Below are 13,171 nucleotides of genomic sequence, written 5' to 3'. Positions count from 1 at the left end.
CTTATATGACATATCATCTATATTGTGTACTCTCCTTAAGGAGCTTGTACAAGGTTTAACAATATTTTCCCGTATTCATAAGTTGTTTTTGTTTTTGTTGTTTAACACCTCTCTCAGCAATAGTCCAGCTATATGACGGCGGTCCGTAAATAATCGAGTCTGGTCCAGACAATCAAGTGTTTAATATCATGAGCATCGAGCTACGTAATTGGAATACGATGACATGCATCAACCAAGTCAGCGAGCCTGACCACCCGATCCCGTTAGTCGCCTTTTACGACAAGCATAGTCACCTTTTACGGCAAGCATGGGTTGCTGAAGACCTATTCTACCCTGGAATCTTCACGGGTCGTAATTAAAAGTGATGACTCCCTGAATACAATCCGACCTCGTGAATGTAGGTCCTTTTATTGTACAGGGGATTAAGTTTGGTATTTCACGGATATTCTCACAATTGTCACGTCGATTATCTATACCTTTTCTCCCAATGCCGAGTATCATATCTATCCTCCTTTTAGATGTGATCAGTTGGGTATTGCGTTTACCTCGTAGCCCAGCTACATCTATCGACAACTCACCAGACAGATCCTTCTAAAAAATAACGGGGGCACGGGCTGCCCAGTCGTCTAAGGCGCCGCGATTCGCTGTGCAGAGATGAGTCCCTTGGGCACGCCAGAAACCTATGATTGTGGGTTCGAATCCCGGTTCGCCCCAATTATGTTTCTAGGTTTGTCAGCACCATAACCGTGCTCGTGGGTTTCAACGAAGTGGTAAACGTCTGAGACCCGCATCACTTTGGGCTTTCCTCCCACATTAAGCTGACACGCAGCGATATAACTGGGATAATGTTAAAAGCGGCGTTAAACCCAACCTTACTCACTCACTCACTCTCAAAAATGACGTCTTCCAAATTACGACGTCATCAAGTTACGAGCGTATGTTCGTATCTCCCTAGAAATAAAGTCATGATAGAGCAATGTTTTATCGTGAAATAGACCCCGCCTCGTTCTTCATTGTTCAGCCTAAATGTACTATAAAACTAGCACAAGTCCAGACCAGTAAAACAGTCCGGACCAGTAAAACAGCCAAACATACGTATATTAATGTCACTATATGAGTGAATTAATCCTTAACGTGACGTTGAACCCCATTGCACTTCACCTCTCACCCATAAGCTGTATATTATATGTGTATGTACATGCGTAATAACAAGATAGCTTGTTTTCAATATATCAAGCCTCACAAGTCTGTGCTTAATTCGAATTGACGTCAAAAGGAAAACCAGGCTTAAAATAGAAATAACAACCTGACCGCTTCGCGGAAAGACCTACTTTGTATTTTCCCAGTAAATATGACTCAAATCAAAAGCTATGTGAACAAGGAAGTGACGTGACGAAAGGTAAGCGTACTGCCTGTGTTAAGATCGAAGCAAACTCACAACGTGCAACTTTGACATTAACAAATACACAGAAATTGTCTGTCGTGTTAGGTTTGTTTGATGTGGTACGCCGTTGTTTGATAGTCGATAAAAATGGCAACTGGTGAACAGCCCCTGAATGGTGTTGTGTTAAGTATTATGGGTGGGGTGTTGAAAGGATATGGTGTCAGCACTCAGCACTATTCCAGCTATGTCACGAAGGACTGTAAATAATCCAGTCCGGACCAGGCAATCCAGTGATTGACATCATAAGCATCACTCTACGAAATTGGAATACGATGACATGCATCAACCAAGTCAGCGAGCCTGACCACCCGACTCCGTTAGTCGCCTCATACCACAAGCATAGTCGCCTGTTATAGCAAGCATTGTTTACTGAAGACCTTTTCTAACCCGGACCTTCACGGGTTGGTATACGGTGAACTAACAGGCATTGACATGTGGGGCCCTCGGGTATTACCGAACAATAAATTGTGTGGATGGCGTCACTGCGTTGTGAAGAGAAATAACAATATTGTCCGGCTCCTCTTTCCAGAGTGGAAAATTGTGTGTTTTGAAGTAGTGAACCAAAACACATCCTGTCTCTATAAATATCACAGCCTAACTGCACTATAAAACCGGCACAAGTCCGGACGAGTACAACTGCATACCACACGTGTATGCATGCCACGATATGAGTGAATAAATCCTGAACGCGACGTTACACCCCATTTCACTTCCCTTTTTAAATCAGTCGGTACGACATTGAACAAGCTGTTCTAAATGCATCAACCTTGATCAATACATGAAGCCTCGCAATTTCATGCTGAATACGAATTGACGTCATAGGAAAAACCAAGCTTGGTAAAAATAGAAATGACATCTCCACCACACACTATCATTCTGTGAGAATCTGATAACGGAGCGCTGCTGAAGCCACCAGGTAAGAACTTTTTGCGGAAAGTATACTTTGTCATTTCCAAGGATATATGCATCAAATCGACTTCAATGTTAACAAGGACCCGGTACAGTAACGACAGGCGAGTGTGAGGCTGACAGCCCCTTATGGTACGCGGGATTCGTTGGTCTATTCGGAGGGTATTCGGGACTCAGCAGTGTGGTGCGCGGAACGCAGCAAAAAAAATTTGGGTACGCAGATTAAGCAGAAAGTGTTTAGGAACCATCAGACATGGGTGTATACTTTCTTTTGCCCTGTAGTTTATTTAACTATTAGTGTTATCTTTTCGTATTATTACCATAAGGAGTTACACACATGATAAAGGATATGTTTCTTCTACAGGGAGGTCGACGTTATTACGTTGGACAGGTAACATGAACCAAATTACTGCGACCGGCGAATCTATTCACATTCGAAGAATGGAGCCTGGACTGGCAATATCTCAGTATCAGTTGTAGTTAGTGGATTTTAGGAAATGGGAATCATTAACAATGTGATTAACCCACAAACACACACACATAGTATATGCATGCCACACGTGTATGCATGCCACGATATGAGTGAATTAATCCCGAATGCGACGTTAAACCCCATTTCGCTTCCCTTTTTAAATAAGTAGGTACGACATTGAACAAGCTTTGCTAAATGTATATAAAGCCTCGTAATTTCATGCTGAATTCGAATTGACGTCAAAGGAAAAACCAGGCTTTGTAAAAATAGCAATGACGGCTCCTCACCACACTATCTTTCAATGGGTATCTGACGGAGCACTGTTGACTCCACCAGATAACGTGACCGTTTCGCCGAAAAACTACCATGTAATTTCCATGAAAATACAACTCAAATCAACGTCCATGTTAACAAGGACCCGCTGTAGTTAAGACAGGTAGGTGTATTGCGTGTGTTGATATGGAAGTAAACTCACATCGTGCAAGCAGAACACGACACATGGTAGATAACGTCCAATCATTTGTTTTACTTCTTAGTTCTTTAACGCCGCATTCAGCGGTATATAATATACCAGCTTGGTACGACATTCGACCCTCCGCATGCAACTCTCGCGTTGGATCGACACTTCTGTGATTCTGAACGTGCATTCTAAACAAGTAATATGACTCAGCTTGACTCGAATCTGTTGATTCCGGAAGTGGATTTTCAAGTTCGACATAAAAACCTCATTACGTTTCATTTCTCCATTTGATTTTCAGAATTCGACAATGGCTACAACGTGCACTGAGTGCAATCTGTCATTTGCAAGTGACAACGATCTTTATCAACATCATTTGAAAACGCTTCATGAATGTCACCATTGTGGAAGTACCCCCTCATCCAGAGATGGCGCAAAACAACACATGCGTACTCATAAGATTCACAATTGTACGTTATGTACCAGGGGCTTCGTCCTTGCTCGGTCTCTGCAGCAACACATGGAGATGTCATCCCATGTCAAGAAGCAACGGAAACGTAAACCCAAATCGAAAAGGACGAAAAGCTTCCTGAAACCAGAAGTGTACCCCGATCAGAGTAACAAGACAAATGTATCCTCAAGGCACAACCAGTCCCAATCCTGTTTGCAGTCAACCTTTGTTACAGAGGTGGAGAAGTACCCGACCTTCGAAATCTTCCTGAAACAAGAAGTTTACCCCGATCAGAGTCACCTGACAAAATGCAACGAGATCGTTGATTATCTGATGCGCTTTCTTCAGCACAAAACGTCTTATGATGTTGCCAAAGTGGTCAAGGTGAGAACCCGGTACCAATTCTCAAACAACAGCATCGGGTCTGCAGCTGGAGTCGGGGGGTAACAGTATTCAGTATTCAAGCCTCTGTAAATTTGAGACAATGATAACTAAACATTCTATGGAATTACGATTTTTATAAGAATAGATTTCCATTTCACTTAAAAAGATTAGACTCAAAAATTATTTTATTTTATTTATGATTGTTCCCCGTGGGTTACCATGATTTGAATAGGTCCAAAGCAAACTATGCGACTGTATGGATCGGGTGACCCCGTTGCTCACAATATCAATCCCTGACAAATGGGTACCGGGGGGTAGAATGGACTGGTGGCAACACAGTTTAGTGCATAACTTGCTGAATGAGTTGTACACTTCCTTTTCCCACTGATCTACAATAATGCCTTATGTAAATCCTTCCTTGGCGTGGAGACTTGTGCTTTGGAAAATCGCCCATAATTATCATCCTACTTATAACTACAATTTCTGGTCATATGCTATCAATTAATTCAATTAATAAGTGATGCATTATCTGTCTGACCTCAGGGAGGCTCAATGGGAAAAGGAACCAGCATAAAAAAGAAGAATGATATCGACATAGCTGTGTTCCTGAACGACTACAAGAGCGTAAAGGATCTGCAGAGAAACATGAAAACTGTGTTGGCGGACCTTAAAGAACATCTCCTCCGAGACGCTAACCGGGATGAAAAGATTGAATTTACTAGGTTTACCAGTCACAGCATCCAGTTCCAACTGAAGTGCCATCCTGATGATGAACTTCACGATGTGGATCTTCTCCCTGCTGTGGATGTACTTAGTGCAGGTAGAGCTTAATTATACGATATTCGGGGAATGTAGGTTGTGTGTGTGCGTGCGTGCGTGCGTGCGTGTTGATTTCTGTTTTTTATTCTCGGCAACACATGTAACATTGAGAAACAGGAACTCACTTTTGTCGTATATGTGTACACGGTGCTATGTTTTATTGCGAAAATGGACATGAAACACGTAACTTATTGACCGAATGTTTATTTCAATGTTTCTACCTTTACAGGATCAGAGAGGAGTGTTTACCGTCAAATGGAAAAAATGGGGGAACACGAACGGAGTTTTATGTCCGTATGCCTGGGGCCACTACAGTTAGATTTCGTCAAAACGCGTCCCCCGAGAGTAAAGGACCTCATTAGACTAGTCAAACACTGGAAATGTGTATGTAGAATTATAAACGTATTTTACCAAGTGTGAGTTCAGAACCTGAGTGTTGCTGACACTGTTATTAGCTGAACCATGAATGGACACATTTGAGGGGAAATAATATTCGGGAAGGTCTATTTTCCACTGCATTCTTCATACAGTTCTTTGTGGGAAACGATACAATATGATTTTATTTGCATTTTATCTTGATAAACAGTGTATTCACAATGCATCATATTTAACATCATTTTATTCTTAAAATTACCAGATAAGTTGATCTATACTTTTCTTTGCGTTGTTTAACAGACAGAAGATGTTGATGAGCTGGTATCCTACTCTATCGAACTGATTGTCATCAAGGAATGCGAAACGTCGTGGAAACCGGAAAACCTTGATCTGAAAACACGATTCACAGATGTCCTCCAAAAGATCGCTGCTATTGACACCATGGTCATAGAGTGGCCTGAATGTTACGATGTCTCAAAGTACGGAGGACTCCCGTGAGTATATTTGACCCCTTTGACCGATATAACCTTGTCATTCAAAAATAAATTGTTAGGTACTATTTTCGAAAATATTTTTATGTTCAACCTTCAACACAGATACACAGTACAGTTGAGTTATCTAGTGGCTTTGCTTGTCTTGTTCTGAGTGCCAAGATGACTAAAGCTGCATCAGCATCTCATCATTATCAATTGTTACAGAGACGACAAAGTCATTATAATGGATCCAGCAAACCCATTCAAGAACACTGCTGACAGGATCTCGAATGTTGCCGAAATCAAGGAGAAAGCCAGAAACACGATTGCAGCCTTGAAGTAGACGAAGGACATTTGAATATTAAATCATTTTGTCACTGGACGTGCATGTTTCCTTTTTCATGGTTTCTTGAACAGAATGTTAAAATGAGTTTATGTTGTGGCCCGAGCCTATTGTCCACTGGTGTGTCCATTGGGTTCTAGCTCTATTGTACACAACTAAAGACAATATATTTTCACACTCTGTTATAATTTTAATACACTGTGGTGTGGGCTTGACGTTCGTTCATGTAACCTAACGTGTAACATGAATGGGTTTATTATAAATAGACATGCAGTTATCATGTATTTGCATAGTGATATTGTAGATTTATATTTTGAAATCGTCATGCTAATAATTCCTAATCTCTTTTTCTAATTGAATTGTATTTTATTCAGTGGTGTATTTTATTTTATTTGTATATTTCTATTTTTGAAATGTTATGACGACTTTAGGCTTTTGGATTTCATACTTACCTAAGATAATAGAAGATTCTGCACCGGCAACTTACATGTCAGTTTTATTTTGATTTATAACGCATATAGATGGATTGAGTGGTCATGACTTTGTTAAGTGTTGGTCATGAGACATCTAAGGCATGAGTCGTCACTCATGACACCAGTCATTGGTTTGTCTAGTTACGATCAGTCGTATTCATTTCTGGAGCTGGAATATTGCTGTTATTGTGGCGATAAACATCAAAGAAAAATCAATGTGTCCATGGTAGCTTATTCATTAGAGCTACATGTCGCTGTTTCTACTTTTTAGGGCATATAATAATTATTCATAACACAAAACATGAATAGACTACATACATAATTATGTATTTAAATAAACTATTGTACTGATCTTCCATTCTCCTAACTGCATTCGACTTCACTGGAATGACTGCATGAGTTCGGCGTATCACCTCTTTGAACAGCAGTATCACACGCATTATAGAATATATCACAGGCAATATACTGTATATCACATGCAGTATTCTGTATATCACATGCAATATGCAGTGTTTCGCATGCGGTGTGCACCTGGTGGTCCTTGCGCTAGGCAATAGCCTTGATGTTCCTCCCCTCTCTCCGATGATCAAACACCCCATGTAGGGTGTAACGAGGCCACAGTACAAGCATGCTGTTATTTTAGTGTAAGGAAATTGAAAGGAATTTTTCTGTACGCAGTTATTTATTCAACAACCGCAGCGGTTAAGCACATTTTTCGAACCATGTCACAATTCCGACTGACCACAGACAGGACAAATGTCACAATTTTCACATTACTCCAAATCACCTTTCAAACAGTTTGGCTGACCAGTTCAACACAGACAACATATTGTTGGTGACCGACTGTCCTGACTGTACAAACTTGACCGACAGATCTAGACCGACCGTCATAATGTTCACTGGTTTACAAAGTTGACTTTGACTGAATGACTGAGACTGGTACATTGACTGGTACCAGCTGTAATAAAATGAACAAAGCCTAATAAGTATATAGCTCAAACCAAATTAAATAAATCTACAAAAGACATAATACATGGACGTGAAAATAGCTTGAAAATAACATGTTGTTACTACATAATGCAGACAGCATTGTTAAAAAAGTATATTTTTGTTGGATATTCCGGATTTTAAGCAGTTGCAACGATCGAAATCGTTCGCCTAAAATATACAAAAATTACCGTTTTACAATATGAAGGCTGCAGAAAAAAATATATTGGCTACAAACAAAGCATTCTCCGTTCATACTCACAAAATGTTGGTGCCTTAAATCCCCACAAAAAGTCGAATTTTGTCAATAACCACAGCTAACAACTTTCAAACAAAACGTGGTTTCCAAAACAGTGGCCAAAATCCTAAACGGCACAAACCAAAACCAAGAAATTGACACTTGGTGAAAAGTCGGGCACAAACCCTAACCCCATAATTCAAAACTGGTAAACAGACAATCGACATGACCGCACACGAAAAAACCCAGTGAAGCTAAATATAGAACTTACAGCTTTGCACTGTGCACTTTCAATCGACTCGGGCCCGATATCTTAACACAGAAAAAGATACAGGGTGAGACTGTTTCGTTTCTTTAGTATTGTTATTAGAATTCATTTAGAAGATAAACCTATTCTGCTTTAAATGTTGGGGTGAATAATCGTTGATTAAAAAAACCCGCTAAATGTTCCAGGGTTATCTCCATTCTACCACCACGAAATGTATTTTTTGCAAGTAGGGAGACCCCACTTAATGGTCATGCGGTTGGAATGTTTCTCCCAACGATCCAGCCCATCTACAGGTGGCTCTTTGAGACAAGATAAGTGAACATATATATGTCTTCAGGTCTTTATTGTTCACTTGAAATATACTCATAGCACAAAATAACTGATAAGTAACATATACTCAAATTAGAATTTTTTTTTTATAAAAAACAACATCTAACACCGCTACGTTCAGATAGAAACAACTATGACCTAGCATGTCGTATGTGAGGGGACGGCTGTGAGTGGAGTTTGTCACGTAATGATAACAGTAATCGCGTGTGCTTCTTCATACTGATTGTTAGGGTGGGCATTCTTTATTTAGCATGTGTATGTTACTGTTACCTTTGAAAGAGGGGCGTTATGATTGTGACGGTTGAAAAGTCATTCATGCTTCGGTGATCATGAAGTAAACGTGTGCACATTTAGAGACGTTGTCGTTTATGTTTAGATGTAGAGACTGAATGATGTAAGGATAAGAGATATGGATGAACAGCTTTTTGTACAATTAGGAGTGATGTTTCGGTGTAACGGATGAGTATGGTTGACAAGCATATACACATGTATGAGGTGGTGTTTGTACAGTTGAGTAGATTGGGGTGTAGACTGGAGAAGCCTGTTATGTACACAATGCAGAGGAGGGGAGCGAGAGGTCACCCACACATAGCCAGGACCAGGTTCAGGACAGGCCCCCACCCCCAGTCCCAGTTTATAGAGATGAATCACAACCATAACCACACAGAATCAGGACCAGGACCCAGCCGAGGACCAACTACAGTCCCTCAGGACGAGTCTCAGGGGCAAGGGTAGGGACCAGGAGGAGGAGGAACATTAGGAGGCAGAGGAGGTCGTCGAGGAGCATGGCGATGATTATCTCGGCATTGTCATCCTACTCCTCAGCATAATACACGCCCAAACAATCATCCGGTGTTGTTGCCCATCCTGAACCCAGACTCAAGGTGAGTGATGTTCAAGTGTAGAGCTGGCCCCAAAGGTTCCCTCATGAAGGTCACCTGCCTCTCTATCCTTGGACCGACCTGATCCGGCAGCTCCAGGAACAACCCCGGGTCCATCCCCAGGAAATCCTGGAACACCGTCATGTCCTCTGGTGCCAGCTCCTGCAGCAAGGTGTAGAAGCCAAGTCCTCACCCAAACCTTGCGCTGGACTTGACCGCGGCGTCGGTCCTCCTCTTCCCTTCGCTGTCGTCTGCGGACAAGCTAATGGTGGCCGCAACCAACCCAACCACATACCTTCTGTTCCGGAAATCAACAGTCAGCTGCTGGTGTGACATGTTGGTGCGATAAGCACTGTGTTGTTTAGGCTGCGAATACCAATCAAACGCCCCAAAATTCCGTCCCATTCCTGTTGCGGTTTAGTCGTGTTGACAACGTGGTAAACTCGAAGAGATTGTGTTAATGTCGTTGCAAGATCAAAACTAACTTGTTCTCAATAGCTTTTATCCCCCAAGCATATAATGCGGGGGGATATAGCGATCAGCCAGTCTGTCCGTCCGTCTATCCGTCTGTAATCATTTCCTTTTCCGGGACAGAAATCGAAAACCATTCAGTGTATTTGATCGAAACTTGGCATATCTATCAGTCACATACTGAAGTTGTGCCTTTTGCTATTTAGGAATTTTCATTTTTCATTTTTTTTACATTTCCATGGCAACCAGTTCGACTTAGGTTCTATAGGGTAGAGTTCGTTTCCGGAGCATAACTCAAAACCCATTCAAAACTTTCTAACAAAACTTTGCATGTCTATCAGACTCATGCTGAACTGGTGCCTTTTGCTATTTATGAATTTTAGAAATGTTTATTTTTTACGTTTACATGGCAACAAGTTGGACTCAGGTTCTATAATGGTGGTGTTCGTTTCCGGAGTGTAACTCAAAAACTGTTAAATACTTTCTTACAAAAACTTTGCATGTCCACCAGGCACATACTGAACTGGTGCCTTTTGCTACTTAGGAATTTTATACATTTATATTGTTTCTTGTAATTTGCCATTTGTTTGCTTAAAAAATAACACAGAAACACACATGTTTTACTTTCCATTTCATATGGATGCGACCATGGTGGATCTTTTGTTGGTAAACAATGTATGCTTCTTAAAGAACATTCAACTCTTGACTCATTACATACAGAATTGCACATTTACTTGTGGTTTCTTTACAGACAGCTGCCGGGGGGATATGTCATCTTTCTGATGACTCTTGTTTAGAAAGATGGACTATGCTTTGAGTAGATATTTCTCATGATGAATACATGGAAATGACCTTGGTCGCTTTTATTTACAATCTTGGTATAGTGAGTTTTTTTATCTGACGATACTATTACCACATGCAGATAACGACAGAAATGGTGCAGTAAAATATAATAGGTGTTATATAATAGCGGACGACATGAGCTCAGGTACATCGCTGACAAACAAGGATAGTAGTCGCAATCAGCGAATCATGTTACGGCCAAGAGACGAAACTCTGCACAATGTGGGGCCTCACATACTGGGTCTATCTGTACCTGGTTTCGGTATTACAACATCAATAACACAGTTGACTACATATTTCGCTTGGCATTTGGTTGAAAGAGGTTCATATAAAAAATATATCCCTCGATTCTTGTGAAACAGAATGGTCAACTGAGCACCACACAGTATACACTGTAGGCATTAAGAGTGAACTATTTCACAACGAGACGTTCAACCCCACCTCAGTATTGTAAATGTGTACTTCCCACCTGTTACACTCAGCACGACATTGCACAGGCTCCAACAAACGTATCTACCTTGATCGACACATGAAGGCACGCAATTCTGAATTCAATTCGGCACGGAATGTATATCTCCCCAATGTTCTTCCGACAGTGAAAGTATGAGGTACTTTTGTATGTTCTCGTAAACATGATTTCGGTATTACAACATCAATAACACAGTTGACTACATATTTCGCTTGGCATTTGGTTGAAAGAGGTTCATATAAAAAATATATCCCTCGATTCTTGTGGATAGGATAAGTTTTATTCCATACTGAAAGGCCTCAGGCCCATAGTACAAATCTGTTTTCGGGATTCTTGTGAAACAGAATGGTCAACTGAGCACCACACAGTATATTTTACAACGAGACGTTCAACCCCACCTCAGTATTGTAATTGTGTACTTCCCACCTGTTACACTCAGCACGACATTGCACAGGCTCCAACAAACGTATCTACCTTGATCGACACATGAAGGCACGCAATTCTGTGATGAACAAGACATGAGATCGAGGCGAAAACGATGGCGGTGAAAATAGAAATTACGTCAAAGGGAAAACCGGTCTCGCTTAAATTAGAAATGACGTCAACGTGAAAACCACTGTTATCTATCATTGTAATGGGATTCTAATAACGAAGCACTGTTGCTGCAACCAGGTAAGAACTTTTTTGCGGAAGGTCTACTTTGTCATTTCCAAGGATATATGCATCAAATCGACTTAAATGTTAACAAGGACCCGGTGTAGTAACGACAGGCAAGTGTGAGGCTGACAGCCCATGCTGGTACGAGGGATTCGGGAGTCTATTCGGAGGGTCTTCTGGATTTAGCAGTGTAGTGCGCGGAACGCAGAAAATCGTTTTTGGTACGCAGATTCAACATTTTAAAAAAGTGTTTAGGAACATGGGTGTATACTTTCTTTTGCCCTGTAGTTTATGCAGCGTTTAGTGTTATCTTTTCGTAATATTACCATAAGGAGTTACACACATGATAAAGGATACATGTTTCTATGTATGACATGTAACACGAAACAAATTACTGCGACCGGCGAATCTATTCACATTCGTAGATTGGAGCCTGGACTGGCAATATATCAGTATCAGTTGTAGTTAGTGGATATTGGAATATGGTAATCATTAACAATGTGATTAACCCAAAAACACACACAGAGTATATGTTGGTTGTTGTTTTTGTTGTTTAACGCCGCGCTCAGCAATATTCCAGCTATATGACGGCGGTCTGTAAATAATCGAGTCAACGTGCAACTTTTGACATTAACAAATACACAGACATTGTCTGTCGTCTTAGGTTTGTTTGTTGTGGTACGCCGTTGTATGATAGTCGATAAAAAATGGCAACTGGCGAACAGCCCCTGAATGATGTTGTGTTATGTATTATGGGTGGGGTGTTGAAAGAATGTCAGCACTGTACATAATCGAGTCTGGACCAGACATTCCAGTGACACATCATGAGCATCAATCTACGAAATTGAATACGATGACATGCATCAACCAAGTCAGCGAGCCTGACCACCCGATCCCGTTTGTCGCCGCTTACGACAAGCATAGTCGCCTGTTACAGCAAGCATTGTTTACTGAAGACCTATTCTTACCCGGATCTTCACGGGTTGGTATACGTTGAACTAACAGGCATTGACATGCGGGGTCCTCGGGTATTACCGAACAATAAATTGTGTGGATGGCGTGACTGCGTTGTGAAAAGAAATAACAATATTGTCCGGCCCTTCTTTTCAGAGAGGCAAATTGTGTGTTTTGAAGCAGTGAACCAAAACATATCCTATCTCTAAAAATATCACAGCCCAACTGCACTATAAAACCGGCACAAGTCCGGACGAGTTAATTAATCCTGAACGCGATGTTAAACCCATTTCGCTTCCCTTTTTAAATAAGTAGGTACGACATTGAACAAGCTTTGCTTTAAATGCATATAAAGCCTCGCAATATTATGCTGAATGCGAATTGACGTCAAAGGAAAAACCAGGCTTTGTAAAAATAGCAATGACGGCTCCTCAACACACTATCCTTCTATGGGTATCTGACGGAGCACTGTT

The 13,171-nt window shown here is 41.0% G+C and overlaps 1 protein-coding gene across 1 annotated transcript; it reads left to right on the top strand.

Annotated features, from left to right (window-relative positions):
• Nucleotides 1-3,097: 3,097 nt before the first annotated feature.
• Nucleotides 3,098-6,274, top strand: LOC139451883 (2'-5'-oligoadenylate synthase 1A-like). Its single transcript, XM_071233177.1, has 6 exons — nucleotides 3,098-3,193; nucleotides 3,584-4,117; nucleotides 4,661-4,937; nucleotides 5,166-5,320; nucleotides 5,612-5,805; nucleotides 6,010-6,274. Exons 1-6 carry the CDS (start codon nucleotides 3,098-3,100, stop codon nucleotides 6,125-6,127), a joined length of 1,374 nt encoding a protein of 457 aa, XP_071089278.1. The 3' UTR covers nucleotides 6,128-6,274.
• Nucleotides 6,275-13,171: the final 6,897 nt, after the last annotated feature.

Source organism: Haliotis cracherodii, unplaced genomic scaffold, assembly GCF_022045235.1.
Source record: "Haliotis cracherodii isolate W230 unplaced genomic scaffold, xgHalCrac1.p SCAF_9, whole genome shotgun sequence".
Taxonomy (NCBI): domain Eukaryota; kingdom Metazoa; phylum Mollusca; class Gastropoda; order Lepetellida; family Haliotidae; genus Haliotis; species Haliotis cracherodii.
Note: the sequence above shows the minus strand (reverse complement) of the source record. Positions and strands in the feature narration are given on the sequence as shown.

Bases quoted from the DNA above. Each gene is read 5' to 3' on its own strand.
- LOC139451883 (XM_071233177.1), top strand. From the start codon at position 3,098: ATGACGGCTCCTCACCACACTATCTTTCAATGGGTATCTGACGGAGCA. The intron at 4,938-5,165 runs GTAGAGCTTAAT...CTACCTTTACAG, and splicing joins TGTGGATGTACTTAGTGCAG to GATCAGAGAGGAGTGTTTAC. The intron at 5,321-5,611 runs GTATGTAGAATT...GTTGTTTAACAG, and splicing joins TAGTCAAACACTGGAAATGT to ACAGAAGATGTTGATGAGCT.